The 19,934-nt window shown below is 52.4% G+C and overlaps 1 protein-coding gene across 3 annotated transcripts in view; it reads right to left on the bottom strand.

Annotated features, from left to right (window-relative positions):
- The window catches only part of MLPH (melanophilin), a 64,068-nt gene that overhangs the window by 8,281 nt on the left and 35,853 nt on the right, over positions 1 to 19,934 (bottom strand). For 2 of the 3 annotated variants that reach the window (XM_003813103.6, XM_063595323.1), the window contains 5 exons: positions 17,820 to 18,024; positions 16,158 to 16,297; positions 3,108 to 3,293; positions 2,687 to 2,842; positions 984 to 1,076 (listed from right to left, as the gene is read on the bottom strand). In XM_003813103.6, the coding sequence (XP_003813151.3) occupies positions 984 to 1,076; positions 2,687 to 2,842; positions 3,108 to 3,293; positions 16,158 to 16,297; positions 17,820 to 18,024 (780 nt within the window). Of the gene's footprint in view, positions 1 to 983; positions 1,077 to 2,686; positions 2,843 to 3,107; positions 3,294 to 8,994; positions 9,079 to 16,157; positions 16,298 to 17,819; positions 18,025 to 19,934 lie in introns of all 3 variants that reach the window. The other variant, XM_003813104.6, reaches the window with a different exon arrangement.

Raw genomic sequence — 19,934 nt, 5'->3', positions numbered from 1 at the left:
GTGCTGTGGGGAGGCCTCGGGGGGCACCAACTCAACTGGGTTGCTGTGTCCCCCTCACTCACCACTGTGCCCCACTCACCACTGTCCCCCCACTCACCACTGTCCCCTCCACTCACCACTGTCCCCCCACTAACCACTGTCCCCCCACTCACCACTGTCCCCTCCACTCACCACTGTCCCCCCACTAACCACTGTCCCCACTCACCACTGTCCCCTCCACTCACCGCCGTGCCCACTCGCCACTGTCCCCCCACTCACCACTGTCCCCACTCACTGTCCCCCCACTCACCACTGTCCCCCCAACTCACCACTGTCCCCCAACTCACCACTGTCCCCCCACTCACCACTGTCCCCCCACTCACGACTGTCCCCTCCACTCACCACTGTCCCCCCACTCACCACTGTCCCCACTCACCACTGTCCCCCCACTCACCACTGTCCCCACTCACCACTGTCCCCCCACTCACCACTGTCCCCACTCACCACTGTCCCTCCACTCACCACTGTCCCCACTCACCACTGTCCCCCCACTCACTACCGTGCCCACTCACCACTGTCCCCCGACTCATTACTGTCCCTACTCACCACTGTCCCCCCACCCACTACCATGCCCACTCACCACGGTCCCCCCACTCACCACTGTCCCCAGTCACCACTGTCCCCCCACTCACTACTGTGCCCACTCACCACTGTCCCCCCACTCACCACTGTCCCCACTCACCACTGTCCCCCCACTCACTACTGTGCCCACTCACCACTGTCCCCCAACTCACCACTGTCCCCCACTCACCACTGTCCCCCCACTCACCACTGTCCCCCAACTCACCACTGTCCCCCACTCACCACTGTCCCCCCACTCACCACTGTCCCCCAACTCACCACTGTCCCCCACTCACCACTGTCCCCCCACTCACCACTGTCCCCCAACTCACCACTGTCCCCCCACTCACCACTGTCTCCACTCACCACTGCCCCCCACTCACCGGGAGGTTTGACTTCCTCCGGGGCTTTCCCGAGGGCTTCACCGTGAGCCCTGCGGCCCTCAGGGCTGCAATCCTGGATTCGATGTCTGAAACCTGCGAGAGGACAGCAGACAGAAGGCCTGTCAGACAGACGCTCGAGATCCCGCCTCAAAGTCACGGACAGAAAGAGCAGCTGCCCCCAGCTCAGTCTTGGAGCCAATTTTACTTGTGTTTTCCCTTAAGATTGGCATCACAGCCCCATGCCCATGTTGGTGGTCCCCTTGGCATTTATCTTCCACGGTTGTTGAGAAGGGGGGGGGTGTTCCCTGTGGGTCACCCCAGGCAGGAGGAACGCAGGACGGGTGCATTTTCCTGAGTCTCAGGGAGTCTGCCTCCCATGAGGGGCTGGAGGAGGGGCCGTGACATGCAAGGACAGTAGTGGCTACTCTTCACCTAGCAGTCGGCCATCCCCACTGGCATCATCCTTGCCTGGCCCCCATTCCACCCCTCCCCTCTTAGGCCCCTCCTCCCACAGCAGCTGGGGGAAGCTTCTGGAAATTAGAAGCAGGCCCCATCACCCCCTACTCAGATCCTTCCAGTGGCCCCCAGGGGCCTTTGCCGACCACCCTCCTCACACTCTCCTCTCATCACTCTGACCTGGTGTGGGGGTTTCACGGCTAATCCCTGCAGGCGCCAAGCCCACTGCCACCCCAGGGCCTTGGCACGGGCTGCTCCCTCCACCCGGCCTCCTGCCCCCTGGATTTGCCAGGCTGGCTTACTTTCCTAGTATCCCTCCTGACTGCCTTATCTCAATCGCCCTGCCCCGAGCACTCTAGGGGCTCACCTTCACTGATTGTCTTAATCACTCTTTTCATGAACCCAAATGATCTTGTTTGTTTGCTGTTTATCTCCTTCCACTAAAAACAAGCTCCAGGAAGGCTGGGGCTTCGTTTAAGGTATTTGCACCAGATCTTCCGTGGCCTACACAATGTGGGCTACGTTCTAGGCATTTAAAGCTTATTTGCAAAGCAAGAAGGAATACATGAAGGGAAGGTCCAGAGCCTGACTCGCTCCCCTTGAACAGCTCTAGGGGACGTGCCCTTTGTCCTCAGGGAGTGACAGGCACCTGCTGATGAGAAGGGAAGTGGAGGAGGGCCGTGGGGGCTGGCTGTCCCCATAGTCTGACAGGCAGACCCTCTCCTCTCTGTAGGTCTCCAGGGAGGACAGAGCAGTGCCTAAGTCACCACAGCTGTCCCTGGGAGGCCTGAATGCTTTGGCTCTGCCCTTTGACCTTTGTGCACTATTGATGGGTTCCTCACCCAGATTCAAGCTCTGCAGCCACAAGTCAGACTCACAGATGGCCCTCCGGACAGAGTCCAGTACTGAGGTCTGGGGCTGTCCTAAATTCCAGGCCTGCTTCTAGGCCCCCATCCGGGGTCAGGGATTGTGTGTTCAGCACCTTTTTCTTGGTGGAAACGCTGCCTGTCCCTCACCAAGTTGAACAGGAAAAAGGGAAGGGGTGGAGGGCTCAGGGGGTGGCGAATTAGGTGAGTCCCCCAGAAACCCCCAGGTTCATGCCTGGCCTTCAGAGCCATGCATGCTGGGCCAATGGGGAGGGCTCAGTGTGAGCTGGCGGATGTTAGAGCTGGCAGATGTTCAAGGCCTGGGTGTGGTCACCGTCTGTGTTTGTGGAACTCAGTGCTCCCCTGTGCCTTCTGGGCTACCTCGCTCTCTGCCTGCTGGACTTCTGAGGCCGTCACTGCCACTCTGTCCTCCAGCTCTGACAGCTCCTCATCTGTGGTCCTGTTGTACTGGACGGGGTCCCCAGGGTCCTGGGGGCTTTTTTCCTGTCTGTTGGTTTGATGGGCAGCCGTGCCCACCTAGGAAAGAGAAGGACGGAGGCTGACCAGCAGCAGGAGGGAGTGTGGGGTTTCACCCACATGGGGACTCACCAAGATATTGCTCTCCTCTCTGAACCCTGGGAGCTGGTTGGTCAGGAGCCGGCCACCCGCTGCAGACCCCAAGGGCCCTTGGTGTGCTCCTGTGGGTGCTGCCTCCCTGGGGAGGGTGGCGGCCAGCTGGGACTGTCCATCCCTGCCCCTACCTCTGCAGGGTCCTGCTGAGACCTCTGGGGGATAGTCTTACCTCCGGGTCCGCCTGGGGGAGAGCCCCAACTGATTTGCCCCTGTTGGGCTCTGCCTTTTCGTCCTTGGCCTCCTCCTCCTCAGATGAGGTCCCCTGGTCACTGACGTTGCTGGTCAGCTCCTCTAGCTTCCTCCTCAGGGCCTCCTCCTCTACATCGGCCTCCGTGCGCACTCCAGCACCTAGACCCTGACAGAACAGGCCAGTGGATTTGGATTCGGCTAGCCATCTGGAGCCATGGAGCTCCAGGGCTGGCTCTGGGAGATGGGCCAGGGCCCAGCATACCTGGGGTTCCTGCTGAGCTCAGCTGCCTCCCTTCTCCATGCCAGCTTGTCCAACATGCCCCTCTGGGGCCCAGTCCCAGACTCCAGGAGCAGGTTCTGCAGGGCTGGGGGTTCCCAGGGAAAGCTGACCACCACCCCTGGCTATCTAAGACCCACCTTTTTTTTTCTCCCTTCTCATCCCTTTCATTTAAGGGTGCCATTTGTTTATTCCAGGCTGATGTCCTCACTCTAGGGATGGGGAGAGAGGGGTGTGGAGTCATGGATCTCTGCCCACTCTCTCTCAGGGAAATACACAGACAGCCTTGGTCGGGTCCAGCTTCAGGGGCTGGGCTCTTCCCACGCTCTGGCCAACGATTCATTTAGCAGCTGCTGTGGGACACTCCTCTGGGGCACACTGCTCCTGATCACATAACACCAGCCACTGGACTGCGAGTTCACCTGTGGCTCCCTATCAGGCCATGTGACCTTTGGCAGGTCACTCAACCCCTCTGCATCTCAGTTCCCTCAGCTTTAAAATGGTGGTGATAGCAGTATCCAACCTACAAGTTATAAGAACTCAGTTCAATAATCTCTGTAAAGTCCTTAAAGGGTCTAGTTCCACTGGCCACCTTGTCTGTGGGCAGGAGGCAGGAGGGTCAAGGGCAGGCTTTATCTGTTGTGGACGCCGGCCTTTCATGAAGGGTCTTAGGTGCCAGCTCCGAGAAGGTGACAGAGTTATGTGATAAAAACACAAAATTATCCCAATTGCCTCTTACAGCCAACATGGTGCTAAGGTAGGTGATGAGATTGAAAGTGTCACTCACACTTTAAAACTCACATTTTTAAAGGCAGCTTCACCCTTTAAAGCTTGCTTAGGCCAAGAACCTTGCAGACATCATGACCCCTCTTTTTCTCTCGTCCCAGATACCCATTCCTGTTGGCTCTGCCTACGCGAGGCCCCCGGGATCGGTCTGCCTCGCACCACCTTCGCTGCTCTCCGGTTCGACCACCGCCTTCTCCCAGCCGGCCCTGCTGCCTCAACCCCACCTCCACAACCTGTTCTCAGGAGGATGGCCAGAGCAACCCCTGTGCCCTCAGCCAGCTGTCTTCTGCTCAAGCCTCCCCACCCCTCCCATAGTAAAAGGCAGAGCCTGGACCATGGCCTGGGAGGCTCCGTTCTGTCTGACTGCCACTACGTCCGGCTCCAGCCTCTGCGCGCCCACCCGCCCCTGCCTCGCCCATCTCGGCCGGGCTGTCTCCTGCAGTGGCTCCCTCCTTGGGACCTTAGGAGGGGCTGCAACACTTGATCTTAGACAGCCACACGGTGGCCCCGGCACCTCTGCCAGCTCTTTGGGCAAATCCCACGCTCAGTGAGGCGCCCTGACTGTCCTGTTTGAAATGTCACCCTCACCCCAGGGACCTTCTGCCTTGATTTATTTTTCTCTACCTTCCTCCACCTCCTGACCTGTGTTCCACTTGTTGGGTTGTGAAGGAAACCAAAATACATCACCCCAGAATAGACTTCTGGGACGTATTTCCAGCTGTTTATTCAGAGAAGCTGCAGAAGGGATCACTCTGAAAACCTGTCTTTTTGTGTGTGTGTTGGGGGCGGATTTCATCCGTGGAGGAAAGCTATAGGGGTGAGCTGAACACCAGGCAGACAGGCTTTCTCTGAGACCCCCTCAGCGGCCTTAAAAGGACACTGATGCCTGACAGTGACACGTCGGACAGCGACGCCGCCAGCATGGGCTGCTGCCGATTCTTCGAGGGCAGCTCCTGGTTACCTGAGAGATTTTTATCTGCATAACCAGAAGGCTTTCCTCCCCTCACCCTCCCGTGACCTTGTCACCCCTGTAACCCCTCAGGAAGCCCCAAGACCCATCCGTCCTGTCGCCTTGGGTGTAAACCTCAGTCGTCTGTCCCTGCTTCGAGTCCCACATTTGGGGGACCCCCGTGTTCATGTGCACAGTAACACATCATTGGCCTTTTCCCTGTGACCCTGTCTATGCTGAGTTCCCTTCAGCAGACGCAGGCCCCGCCCTCCTGGGGGAAAGCTTGGTGTTCCGGCAGTTGCATGTTTCCTGCCTCTCCCAGATGGAATGCAAACCCCACAAGGCCCGCGTTTTTGTCGACTTTGTTCACGGCCACCTCCCCATCGTCAGGAGCCGGTGCTGGGAGCAGAGTGGCTCCCTGTGTCTCCCGACTCTTCCCAGGTGACAAAGTCACACAAGTTAGCAACATGGCCAGGAAGACGACGCCCATTCACTTGTCTGCCCGTGCACCTGCTCGTTCACTCATCCATCCCACATTCCGAGGGCTCTCCCCTGGCCCCATGAAGTCGACTTTGAAGTGTGAGGCGAGGGCCGCGCAGAGATGCCACCTGGAGAACTTTAGTGCCGTCCTTGGTCCCTTCCTCTGGGAGCCATCACCTCCACTGACACTGGAGGGCTGGGAGGGAGGGAGAGCAGGCGCCTCCACCAGGAAGTTGCTCACAGCCCACGGCGCCCCTGGGCTGCATCGATCCCTCCCTCACCCATCAAGCCGAGGATATTGCACATGATCATTTAATTTTCTATTTGGACGAAGCCTATTGAGACAGATCGACAGGGCTGGCTGCCTGGGGTCTCACAGACGAACACCAAGGGGATGATTAGATTGAGTCGATGAAGAAGCCGCGTGTTTTAGCCAGTATGCTTTTCCATGAGGCTCCACTTTCCTGACAAAGCCCCCAAATCACAGAGGCCCTCGGTGGAAAGATCGGGAGTGACGTTCAGCCTGTAAACGCCACTGGGCCTGATATGAGCTGAACTTCGTCCCAGAGTGCATGGGGCTGAGAAACTGCAGGATCCCCGCGAGAAATGGAAGCCCAGCGCCCATCAGGCAGGACGCAGCAGAGCGACGGGGTATGGGGGTGGAAGCCGCTAGATGCCTGGGAGAGGCAGGGATTGTCTTCGCTTTGTAAGCCAGCAAATAAATTCACACACACACACACAAACCTACACACACAACACATGCACACATATACACATGTATGTGTGGAAAACACATGACAACATACGTGTGTGACAGGGACCTGAACCAGCATGGCGGGACACAGCCAGGGTGACTAACTCGTCCTTGTTTGCCAGGGATTTCCAGGTGCAAAAGCCCTGAGAGCCCCTGACAGGATGCTGGCGGCCCCAGATCCAGCCCCTCAAGGTGGAGGGCCCCGCTGCCTCTCAGGTCCAGCTCCTTGATGGCCCAGAGGGCCATTCTGCGAGCAGAGTCCCCTCGCGGGGAGTGTATGGGCAGTGCAGGTCCCATGTGGAGTCTGTTACTTCTGATTTACTAGTCCCTGGGCTGAGATTTGTATGAGCAAAAGGCCAAAGCCAGGAGGTACCAACAAGAGCCAGAGCTAGGGTGGCCGCCCTTTCCCTCCACAAGGTTAATCTGTTTCTGGGTGGGCTGGAGCCAGGGCTGGGCAGGCTACAGGACAGCAGGTCCCGAGTGTTGCTGAGGGGTCAGCAGGGTGGGGAAGGAGTTGGGCAGGAAGGGGGTGAAGGAGGTGAGTGACAGATCTCCAGTGTCCACCTGAGAGGCAGAGCCGAAGCCCGAGTGAGAGCTGGGTCAGTGTTCCGCAGGGGCCTGGGGGCTGGATGGCTGGATATGGGACATGGGGTCCGATGGGGCGCTGGAGCTTGTGTTGGGGCCACTCTGACTCCAGTGCAGGCAGGGGCCCTTCCAGAGGCATCCCGTGGGAAGCAATGCTCTCCCTAACTTCCCTGTGCTTTCAGCTGGTGCTCTCCGGTCAGTGATGGGCCGAGTCTCACTCATGAGAGCCTGGGCCTCAGTTTCCTCATCTATAAGCGAGGGAAAGAAATGTCTACTTTGCAGGGGTACCGCAGGATTAAATGAAATTATGGCACATGGTCAGCCTGGCTCTAGTAACCCATAATGCACAGAGCACAGTAACTCATCCCCTTATAGATAAAGGCAGCTGTGGTCCCTGCTGGACACATGGCATGTGGGCTGGGCCTCAGTCTCTCTCTGCTCCGGCCGGGGTCAGAGCCTGTGCAGGGGTAGCCCTTGGGGTCTAACTTGGGGCCTGTGTGCTCTGCTTCCCACTTGGTCTCATGCCCCCAACCTGAGCTTCACCCAGATCTGTTTCTCCGGAGCCCTGGCCCCAAGAAAAATGAGCAGCTGCAAACCTAGGGTGCTACAAGGAGCGTCCTGCGGAGTGAAATCATTCAAACTTAAAGCTGTTGGAACTTTAAATGATTGGGAGCCTCGAGAGGAATGTGGCTATGTGGCCTGAGTCAAGTGGCATGCAACTGCTGTTTCTGCTTTTCTCTGTAGACGATTGGGAAAGACCGAGTGGCGCCAGAGATGAGACCCCTCTCAAGATCATTACCCCTATTCATGGAGTGTTAAAGCAATCTTCCTCGGAATTAGTAAGCCGTAACCTAGTGAATTGCTACAATGTAATTATAGGCCTTGTATGGAAAATGCTGTAACACTGAGAAACTTCTCTGTTTCTGCCTATATAAGTGAAACTTTAAATTCTCCACTTTGGAGCACTGACCCCATTCCTATGGAGTCTGTGTGGCCCAGAAGACTGTCCTCAAACTTTGTGCTCAAAGAAACTCAATACTTAATCATATTTGCTGAATCTCCTTATCTCAGTGCCCAGGTGCTAGATGTGTGGCTGTGACTCAGCTGGAATGGAGGACTGGGTCCCTACTCCCTCTGCACCCCGGCTGTCTGTCTGCCTGTCTCTCAGACACAAAAGCACACACACACGCATGCACACACACTCCTGCAGCAGGCCATGGTTTGTTTTATTTACTCCCCGTCAGGTTGTCTTGGTGTGCTGTTGTGGTTTGACTGTGTCCCCTAAAGTTCATGTGTTGGGAACTCGATCCCCAGTGCAATAGTATTGAGAGGTGGGACCTTCAAGACGTGATTAGGTCATGAGGGCTCTGCCTTCATGAATGGATTAATATCATTATTGAAGGAATGAATTTGTTATTCATTCCAGAGTGGTTGTTATAAAAGCAAGTTCAGTTCCATCTTGCTTTCTGTCTCTCCTGCCCTCTGTCACCATGTGCCATGTGGTGACACAGCAAGAAGGCCCTCACCAGATGCCACCCCTTGATCCTAGACTTCCCAGTCTCCAGAACCATGAGCCAAATACATTTCTGCTCATTATAAGTTACCCAGTCTGTGGTATTTTGTTATAGCAGCATATGGCAGACTAAGCTGTGCTGATGATACATTCACAAACATGGTGCGGAAGGAGATTCCACCCTGCTTTGGTGCCTAGACTTCAGAGGCTGTAGGGCCAAGCAAGTTTCCTCCCATCTCCAGTTATGTCCCCTGGGAAGGCTGTTACACGTGTGTGCCCTCCAAGCATTCTCTCATTCAAGCTCTGGGCATGAGAGGTGGTGGCAAGCCTGGATGGGACAGACGACTTCACTCAGGCTATGTGGTGGGAACTGCCTGGCTCTCTGAGAACTACACACAGAACTTAAGCTTACAAACAGCAAAATCTCAAGAAACTCTTCTCCCAAAAGCCCATGTCACACTTCAGCCTCCTTTAACTAAGGAGCTGTGGGGGCCCTTTCTCTTTGCCCAGCCCCCGGTGTTACCTTGGCCAAGGGAGGCACAACTGTGTTCTCCAGGTAGGTCAGCAGGCATTCCACAGCTGAAATACGCTTATTCAGCTCAAAGATCTGCAGCAGAAGGAGAGAAACAGTGGGCAGAGGACCCAGTGCACTCCAACCAGCAAGACACTGGCACCCACCACCTCAGAAGCACCAAATTCCCAAGAAGTGGAAGGAGAGCTAAGGCCACCACCCATGACATGGCCTGGGAAGGTTAATTGTGAAACCCATTTCTAACACCAAGAGTTCTGGAACACCAAGCAAAATCTTAGAGCGGAACCAAGAGAGGGGAGAGTGGGGAGGGTGAAAGTGGCAGGAGAGGAGCCGAGTCCAGCAGGACAAGGAGCTGAATCTGGAAGGTTGTGATGGTGTCATTACTGTGGACAGCCACTGTCACTGCCGGTACCGAGCAGCACAGGAAGACATCAGTTAATTACGCCACAGTGATCAAACAGTCATTAGCTAGCAAGAGCCTGGGGTCACTAGTGGGCTAGGAGGCAAGGCACTTCAGGTGACAACCTAAAGGGACCAGAAGTACAACTTGCTCATCCCTTGAGTCACCAGACTCTTGAGTCACCCAAAGTCTATTAGCTCCCAGACTGAGACATGATAAATCAATTTTCTAGTGAGGAACACTCAGCAGATGCATCTTTCCTGCCATTATCTCATTTACGGCTCACCTGGCTTTAAAAGAGGGAAGTGGTGCTATGGAGTGTTAAGATGCTTTTGTATTGTTTGGTTGGTAATTAGTTGAATCATCACAGCACCAAGGGCTTTGAGTGGGCAAATCTGCCCGAAGAACATGACTGGCTGAGAAATGTCAACACCAGGATTTCAGTTAGACCTCGGCCCACGCCTTGGGCGGCCACTAGTAACTGAGTCACCCTCTGGTCCCGTTGAGCATCTGCAGAAGCAGAGATCAATACCCTGGGGAGACAGCACTCAGCACACAGCCTCTGTCTCCTGGAAGCAGTGGGCTTGGGGACTCAGGCAGATCACCTGAGGTCAGGAGTTCGAGACCAGCCTGGCCAGCATGGCGAATGCCATCTCTACTAAAATACAAAAATTAGCCAGGGGTGGTGGCTCATGCCTGTAATCCCAGCTACTCGGGAGGCTGAGGTAGGAGAATCGCTTGAATCTGGGAGGTGGAGTTTGCAGTGAGCTGACATCATGCCATTGCACTCCAGCCTGGGTGTCAAGAGCAAGACTCTGACGAAAAAAAAAAAAAAAAAAAAAAAGAAAAGAAAATAGAGAAGAGACTTCCCACTGCCCCCTTGTCTTTCAGAGCTTCTTTCTCTGCTTTTTCCAAATACATATAAATCTTTAAAATGGCTAAAAAGCCTCTCTGCAGTCTTAAAACTCCACCTGGGAACTGTGTTTTTGAAATGGAAACATCCTTGAAGATAACCCTAGCTCCCACTCCCCAGGAGAGGGTGAAGAGTCTAACGTGGGTGGGCACCTTGCTCCAGTTTGCAAAACTAGCTCCCATCTTAAAGATGTGTGAGAAGGTTGCTTTTCTTCGGGTTAAAGCCAACACAAGTGGTCTCCCGGTTAGGATGCTAGAGTGAGGATGTACACTGTGATCAAAGGCGCCATCAGCTCCTCTCATTGGTAAGGACTGGTGATGGTTTGTGCTGAGAACTGTGTGGAATGGGCCGGGCCTGCCGGGCTGCAGAAGGGCTGAGAGACCTTCCTGTCTTTGCAATCTCTCAGCGGATTGCCTGGGGCACGTGCCATATTCTGGTTTGATGCTGGTTCAAGAATAAATCTGTCTTCTTCCTCTGCTACCCTTATGGAGAGATTTTCTGGGTAATGAAAAGATTTCGGGTTTTTCTAAAAATTATATTTCTCCAACAGTAGCAACTGCTCTGGTGGGAGTAGCATCACTCAGATGTGGGCATCTGACCCTGTGTGGGCACCAGTCGTCAGGATTATCACATTACTTAGATATGTACGGACAGAATACTAGGTAGGAACCCCTTGAGCTTTCAACTCGCGACAATACCAAAGTTTAGAGTTTACAAATGCAATACAGACACTGGCTAGCGATTAAAACAAACCAACAAAATATGTCACTGGTGACACTTTCATGGGAAACCGTCAGTGTCTGTAGCCCGAGCACACACGAATGGCCCCAGGGCTGGCCCTTGGGAGTGAGGGGGCGGAGGGTGCCCGCCAGGGCCGTTTCCTCTCCCGTCTCCCATCTCAGCCCCTTGGAAACTTCCTTCCTACCACATGCTTGTGCCATCTTGGGCCTTGTCTGGGCTTGAACAATATCTACAGGGAGTCTTTTCTGATTACCCCTCGTCGGGAAAGCTGTGACTGTCAATACAAATGCAAAGGCAGGCAATGCACAGCTGCCTGACCCCTCAGATGAGCTGTGATAAAATACGATTCCTGAGAAAGCTCAGGCCCTGAGGGCATGGCTGGGAGTCTTGGGGTTGATGGGCAGATTGAGAGTGCTTCCTCCTGGGGTCCCACCGCAGCCACTTCACAAAGGCCCCTCTAAGAGTCTGCCTGGGTTTTCTCTGAAGTACAGGATCGCTGCTGCATTTGGAGCTTCTTTCTGCTGCTTAATTTCCTCCATATAAAGATGCATGGGAAACAATCTAGGTGAAATATTAGTTGAGGTTGTGGCATTAAATAATTCAAACAAAGCTGTTGGAACTTTAAATTCTGAGTCTTGAGAGGACATGTTTCACAGCTGAAACTTCTACCTTTTTTTTTTCCCTGTGAATAATTAAGACCAAACAGGATTGGAGATAAGGGCCCCCAGGTCACTGTTCCTCCGCAAGGTTGTGATCCTGCTACAATTTCTACATAGGTGAAACCTTCACTAGTCCACTTTGGGCCCCATTTGTTTGAAGTCTGTGTTTCTGGGTGGCCACTGTCAAGCTTTTGTTCTGATAAACTCGATATACTAATACTTATTTATATTTTCTGAATCTCATTATTTAGGGTTGGCAAAGTAAATACAAGTTAATAGGAATAAATAAAGAGAAACAATTCCACAGGCAGGATATACAAACATGAACTAGAGAATAATTCCAAGCAGGTATAAAGGATAATTGGTTTCAGTGGGGCTGGAAACCACGCTATGTATTTTACTAAAGGCTACTAAAGTTGCTAAACTACAGGTTTACTGAAAATAGACAACTTGATTCTCCTCTTCATCCTGTTGTCTTCAGGCTAGGAGACTAGGAGATGCTCAGCCAGCCAAGGATGTCCCATGGGTCTCTACCTGGCCACCCTGAGAGGTCTCTATGCTGGCCTCACCCAAGAGGTCTCTATCCTGGCCACACTGGGGAGGTCTCTATCCTGGCCACACCAGAGATGTCTCTATCCTGGCCACCCTAGTCCTCCACTGTCCCCTGCATCCACAGGTCCCTGGATGGACTTGGCTGAGTTGGCTCTTCCCCTTTTCTCAGAATAACTGTAGAATGTGTCAAGAAAGCCACTTCCTGATGTAAGGAAGAACTGTCTGGACTGTCTAGAGCCTGGGCTCTAGAACTGGATACCTTTGGCCCAGTGATCCCAGTTTCCCAGGGTATAAGACTCAGAGAGGAATGCTTTCTGGGACCCCCCAGCTGCCGCATGACACAGGACACTTGCAGCCGAGACTCCACCCTCCCTGCGGCTTCCCTGAGCCTGGGGGACCTCGCTGCCTGACTGTGAGTAATGAAGTGGCTCTGCTCGACTTGTGTGTGTTCCGTGTTGCAGAACTAGACCTGCGAATGCAGGTGGTGGAGGCTTGACTGCTGCGGCACCGGGTCTGCTCTGAGTCCCCGCCAGAGCTCAGCATACCTGTAGCTTTCAAGTCCTCTCGGGACACAGAAACTGCAGGGGCCAAGCCAGTCACTCCCTGATCTGAATGAAAGGACACTTCCTTGTGTCAGGGCCTTGCTTGCTGTTACATAAAAGGAGTTCCATGCCTCAGGAATTGTGGGCCCCAATGGGTGAAGCGGCCATAAGCAGTCTTCACGCAGGCCTTCTCAGGGCCTTTCATGCCCGGCTATGCTCAGGGGCAAGGGTGCTTCTTTCAGAGACTAAGTGGGCCCTCAAGGAAGTTGGTGCAGGAGAAACTTCTACCCAGGGTTGAGGAAGCTTCCAGATGACACTACAGTAAAAAGTCAGCTGAGGACACTGAGTCCGGAGAGATGCTGAATTCAGAAACTGCACGCTTCTGCCCCATGGACACTAGCCCAATTTAGAACCCAAACCCCTATGATTCCCCATATTGCCATGCTAAGGAAGTCTCTTTTTGAAATTCAGGTGCTCATTTTCGGCAGATCATTTCTCTGGGTGCAGAAGCAAAGTGACAGGATGTTGGAGGAGCCCCTCACCTATCATGCACGCGAAGGTTTGGCCCTGTGAGAACAGCCACGGGACAGATTTCCTGCTGAATGAGGGCTCGGAAAAGCCCAGGGCCTACTGCATACTTCTTCTTGTTGCCCACTCGTGAGCCATTGCTGGTCTAGTGACTGCCACAGTGTAGGCCAAGGCCTTGGGAGAGGAATCTGCAGCCCTGTGGCTGAAGAGCTGGGTGATGCTCCATCTCAGGTCGTCCTGTACACCGAAGGGCCAGGGCGCTGGAGAAGCCCTAGACCTTACAGAGCAGCTTCTGCGTGCCCCGCCCACCTCGCCTGTCTCTTGAGAACCCCAGCCGTGCACCACCTGCGTCCTCGCTGCTTCCAGGCCTTTCCTGACAAGGCTCAGCTTTCACTTAGCCTCCCTCCTGACAGCCCAGAGCCCACAGGCCCGAAGGGAAGCTCCACAGGGCATTCCCTTCCCCAGCTCTCCCAGGAGGAGGGAGGAGGGGCTCTGTACCAGGCATCACCATGCCCAAGGAGCTGGCCCTACATTCATCCAGGCTCCAGAAGATGTGCCTGAGACCAGCCTTGGTGAAACTGCGGTTCCGGTCTCCATTCAGAGCAGCCCCACTTCCCCTTCTCTGGGTTTCGTGCCTCAAGAGTCATCAGTTACAGAACAGTCCCCCATCCCGTGATTACATTGCTGGAGTCAAGGCTCTATCAGAGACATTAATAGCCTATGTCTTTCATTGCCTTAAAGAACCTAGTGGTCATGATGTTCTCAGAAGAAACAATATTGCCTTTCCCCCGGTAACATGAACTTGCTCAAGGTGAAATCAGCTGACTCAACAGAATCATCATTTAAATGCAGCGAGCGGAACTCAGGGCACTTAAATCTTGTGATGAATTATTTCATAAGTTAATGTCTACAATGTGAGTGATTCTACTAATATAACAGGTGTTAAGCATTATGAGCAGAGTTTCTTAATGCCTATATAAAGCCTGCTAAGGGGCTGGGCATGGAGGCTCACACCTGTAATCCCAACACTTTGGGAGGCCGAGGTGGGCAGATTACTGGAGGTCAAGAGTTCAAGACCAGACTGGTCAGCATGGTGAAACCCCATCTCTACTAAAAATACAAAAATTAGCCGGGCGTGGTGGCGGGCGCCTGTGATCCCAGCTACTCAGGAAGGTGAGGCAGGAGAATCGCTTGAACCCAGGAGGCGGAGCTTGCAGTGAGCCGAGATTGCTCCACTAAACTCCAGCCTGGGTAACAGAGCAACACTCTTTCTAAAAAAAAAAATAATAATACAGCCTGCTAAGCGTTTCACATAGCTGACAGATTATTTCCTCCTCTTGTAAAATATATAATACTTGATCAAGTATAAAATATATATTTTCATAAAAAGGAATGAAGCACCCATATGTGCTACAGCGTGGATGGACCTCAGAAGCATTATGCTCGGTGAAAGGAGCTCGTGACAAAAGGCCAGATGTCCTTCTGTGAGTCCATTTACATGAAATGTCCAGAATAGACAAATCCATTGAGACAGAAGGAAGACTGGTAGTTGTCAGAGGCCGGGGACAAGGGAGACTGGGGAGTAACTGCTTCATGGGTATGGGATTTTTTTGGGGGGTGAAGTTGTTTTGGAATTAGAGAGAGGTGGTGGTTACACAACACTGTAAATGTACTGTCACTGAATTGTACGTCACAGTGGCTCACGCTTGTAATGTCAGCACTTTGGGAGGCCGAGGTGGGGGGATCACCTGAGGCCTGGAGTTTGAGGCTAGCCTGGCCAACAAGGTGAAACCCCGTCTCTACTAAAAATACAAAAATTAGCCAGGCATGGTGGTGCACGCCTGTATTCCCAGCTACTCAGGAGGCTGAGGAGGGAGAATCACTTGAACCCGGGAGGCGGAGGTTGCAGTGAGCCAAGATTGCGCCATTACACTCCAGCCCAGGCCACAGAGGGAGACTCCATCTCAAAAAAAAAATTAAAAAAAAATAAATTTTTTGAAAGACTAAAGATTATTTATTTTCTCCTAAATTCAATAAAATATTACTTTTTTCAATTATAAAATACATATAAAAATTTACCCTTTTATCCATTTTTAAGGTAGTAAGTATATTCACATTGTTGTATAACTGTCACCACCGTCCATCTCCAGGGCTCCTTTCATCATGCAAAGCAGAGACTCTGTGCCCATTCCACACTAATTCCCATCCCCCTGACCCCAGCCCCCGGTGACTACTATTCTAGTTTCTGTCTCTATTAAATTGACTAAGAACCTCAGGTTAAGTGGAACCATATAGTATGTGTCCAGAGTGACTGGTTTATTTCAGTTAGCACAGTGTTCTCCAGGTTCATCCATGGTCTAGCATGTGTCAGTGTTTCTTTCCTTTTTAGGGGTGAATAATATTCCATGTTGCGTACATGCTGCATTTTTTTATCCATTCATCTGTCAGTGGACGCTTGGGTTACTTCCACCTTTTGGTTATTACAAATAACGCTGCTATGGATACGGGGATGCAAATATCTTTTTCAGTCCCTGTCTTCAATTTTTTGGGGTGTATACCAAGAAGTGGAATTGCTGGATCCTATGGAAACACGATTTTTAATTTTTGGGGAATGGCCATACTAAGATGGTTAATTTTCTGTTATGTGAATTCACTTCCACAAAAAATATTGTGATGACGTATCTCCATTAAGTAGGCTTGTGCAATTTCATAGTTTGAAAGTATTAAAAGCTGTAATTTCTCTAAAGTGACTTGGTGTGGAGGTAAAAAGACTCCACCCAAAGAAACGACAAGACAGAAGTCTTTCCAGCCACCGTTACCTGACTCTCAGAAGACGCCCGGCCTCTCCGCTTGGAATGGTGGGAGGCTATCACGTGAGCCCGGATGCTTTCCTCATCAGAGGTGTCCACATCGGCCAAGTACTGCAGGGGCAGCTGCTCATTCCTGATGACATTCGACCCTTCAGAGCGAGAGTGGGTTTGAATTACTTGGAGTGAAAAGCTGAAAGCTGATGGACGTGTTTAGTCCAATGAAGAAAAATGAGGCTCAAAGAAAATGAAGACATAAGGATGTTCATGTTACAGGGCTGAGATTCCAAAGTCACAATAAGAATGGGGCAGATTCCACAGCCACACACAAAGATCTTCAGGAAAAAAGAGGACCTTGCCTGGCATTGTGGGTGGGGGTTAAGAGTGGACATACTTTGCATGTTTGCAAAGTAAATGTAATATGATTCCCAATTTCAAATTGCAAATAACACCAGATTCCATGATAAGATCATAAACATGTTGTTTCAAGCCACATTTTAGGTTTGTGATAATTTGCTATGTAGTCAACAGGTTCAGCCATCTCATTTAATCCCTATGACAATGGGATGAGTTAGACGTTGTTAACCCCTTTTGTACAATGAGGAAACTGAGGTGCACAGAGGTTAAGCGATTTGTTCTAACAGCACAGCATACCTCATTGAATCTCAGACTTTGCAGATTGGATGTTGCATTATTGAGAGACAGTGCTGCCAGTGAGTCTCAAGCACACCCCTTTCTTACCACATTCACTGTAAGACACTCCCCGTTTGAGAGGTTGGTGTGTAAAAAGAACGTGTGTGAGAACCAGTGAAACAGACTGGCAGAGTGAGGCTCCAAACTCAGAACTGCCTGACTCTGAGGCAGCTCTCCCAGCACGATGGCCTCTCCCCCAGACTGCCTCCGGTCCACGTGCTCAGGGGACTTGAGATCACAGAGGAAATAAAACTGCTCTCCAGGTCTGCACCCTTGGCCAAAGTAGATTCATTTAATCATTGTTTTTGGGGGAAAGTAGAGCCCTGCCTTCCTCCCAAAGCCTCCAAGTTCCCCGTCAGCATGAGATTACGGCCCCTTCAATACAATGAAGAGGGAAGCTGGAGAGTAGACAGCTTTCCCGCACGCAGCCACTTGCTGTGGCTTGGGGGAAGCTGGCCGCTGCTGTGATCTTACTTGCTCCTGCTCCGATGGGACATCTGAACTCTCGGACCCATGGTACATACACCCTCGGGGTACCAGAAAAGACAGAGCTTTGGGGATTTCATTTCAAAGCAAAACTGACGACAAAGTTAAGCCAAGCAGATTTAGGTTCTCAGTGCTTAAAGATCTCCTGATCAACAGACTTGAACTGACTGTGGACCAGGATGGTTGGCCGGTTGACCAGTGGTTCTAGTCATTTCAGGGAGGCCTGCATGTCCCACCCCAGGCCGGCAGCAGGGAGCTGTGGGCTGGCCACCTCCTGTGCTGGAAGTTCTGAGAGTTACAGGGAAGCGCACGTCCCGGTCCCGGGGACGGCAGGTGTCCATGGCGTTTGCTGGGACTGCACGTCCCGGACAATCACGCCAAAGGAAGGGGCCTTTCAAATCAGCCCGTGTGTTGGATAGGTCAGGGTGGTGGGGTCTCAGTGACCTGCTCCCCCATGCCGAGCCCATCAGGAAGACCCTGGCCAAGGGCACCTACCGAGTGCAGCAGCAGTCCCCAGGGCCATCCTGTGGGAGCCTCCAGGCGGGCAGAGCTCAGCCAGGGCGCCGTGTCTGGAAGGTGAGATGCTGGTCGGCTGCTCTTCCGGATGGGAGTGGCACCCAGAGGCCCCAGTATCAGCCTCCTCCAGGCCCTCAGCCTTGTGAGGGGCTGCCTTCTCTGAGCAGGACTCATCTGTGAGGGACTAAGCACATGGGGCTGTCAGCCTCCTCTGCAGGGTTTACTAGGAGGGGCCGCTGCCTGGAATGTGGGTCTTTCAATCCAAGCCCTGAGGCTTTCCAGGCACTTGACTGACCCAGCACTAGGCACCCATCTGCGCTGGCCCCTGCTACTCAGTTCTGTTTAATTTCAAAGACTGTGCCTAAAGCATATATTGCCTATTTGTTGCCTACTGACTGCCTATTGCATGTGTCTGTGCAATGTTGGGGCCCCCAACGACACCCTGGGCCAGGCATGACACAAGGGGATCAAAACTCTCCTGACACAGCCTCAGGGGCTCAGACTCACCTAGAGACCAAAGCTCTGAGGACGTGGGCAGGGAAGTTAATATTTTTGGGAGAAGGGTGCTCTGTTACTAACTATGTACACCTTAATCTTTGAAGATCAGAACAGTGGGTTGGGGCTTCCTGGCAGCTCCTTGGCTGTAATCCAGACATCCCTCCAGTAGAGGGGTCTCTGTGTTATGTCATTGTCCCCAAGGAAAGGAAGCACTGAGGGCTTCAAGAAGCAATATGCCACAGCGCCCTTCCAGTTTGACTGTGAGTGGGGGGTGGAGGCTAGAGGAAATGCGCACTTAGGACAGCCTCCAGTTAGAGCAGGACCTGTGGCCCAGAAACCAATTGGCTGCTGGCTTCCAGGACCCACCCTGCTTCCCCCTCTTCCTGGAGGGGTCTTCAGACCGGCCTGGGTGGACCGAGCCCCGCCCCAGCTCTGGCTCAGCACTGCCTGTGCCCAGGGGATGCTGGGAATGGAGTTCAGGAGTTCACTATGAAGCCGGCCTTGGGCCTGGGCCTGGGCCTGGCTCTGTGCCCATAGTTACCTTCACTGCCTGCCTGTGAGTCTCATGCCTTCCAGGTACAGCATCTATGATGATTAGTAATGAGTGTCAACTTGATTGGATTGAGGGATGCAATATTGTTCCTGGCTGTGTCTGTGAGGGTGTTGCCAAAGGAGATTAACATTTGAGTCAGTGGGCTGGGGAAGGCACACCCAGCCTTAATCAAGTGGGCAACATCTAATCAGCCGCCAGTGAATATAAAGCAGACAGAAAAACGTGAAGCGACAAGACAGGCCTAGCCTCCCAGCCTACATCTTTCTTCTGTGCTGGATGTTTCCTGCCCTCAAACATCGGACTCCAAGTTCTTCAGTTTGGAACTCCGACTGGCTCTCCCTGCTCCTCAGCTTGAAGACAGCCTATCGTGGGACTCGTGATCGTGTAAGTTAATACTTAATAAACTCCCCTTTATATATATATATATATATATATTCTATTAGTTCTATCCCTCTAAGAAAACCCTAATACAGCATCCTTGAAATGATCCTGTAGGGCGGAAATAATCAACTTGACACTTGCCCTAGTAACTGACACCTTACTAACCCTATTACTACTAATAATCGCATTTCGGCTCCCACAACTTAATATTTATATAGAAAAATCCAGCCCCTATCAATGAGGATTTGACCCAATAGCCTCTGCCCGCCTCCCGTTTTCCATAAAATTCTACCTAGTAGCCATCACATTCCTCCTGTTCGACTTAGAGTTCGCTCTACTACTACTCCTGCCATGAGCCCTTCAAACAACCCACCTGACACTAATAATCAGCACAGCCCTTGTATTAGTAACTATTTTAACCCTGGGCCGAACCATATTACTTACCCGAGGCCTTCAAACACTGCTCCCAGTAAATAGCCTCTTGATGACTTCTAGCAAATTTTACTAATCTTGCTTTACCCGCTATCAGTAATCTAGTAGGAGAACGCTTTGTGACTATGGCCTCGTTCTCCTGATCAACTATCACTGTTATGCTTATAGGACTTAATATACTAATTACAGCCCTTTACTCCCTATATATGCTAATCACAACACAACGAGGG

The sequence above is a fragment of the Pan paniscus genome, chromosome 13 (assembly GCF_029289425.2).
Source record: "Pan paniscus chromosome 13, NHGRI_mPanPan1-v2.0_pri, whole genome shotgun sequence".
Lineage (NCBI taxonomy): Eukaryota > Metazoa > Chordata > Mammalia > Primates > Hominidae > Pan > Pan paniscus.
The sequence above is the reverse complement of the archived record's forward strand: the minus strand, read 5'-3'. Positions and strand labels throughout refer to the sequence as shown.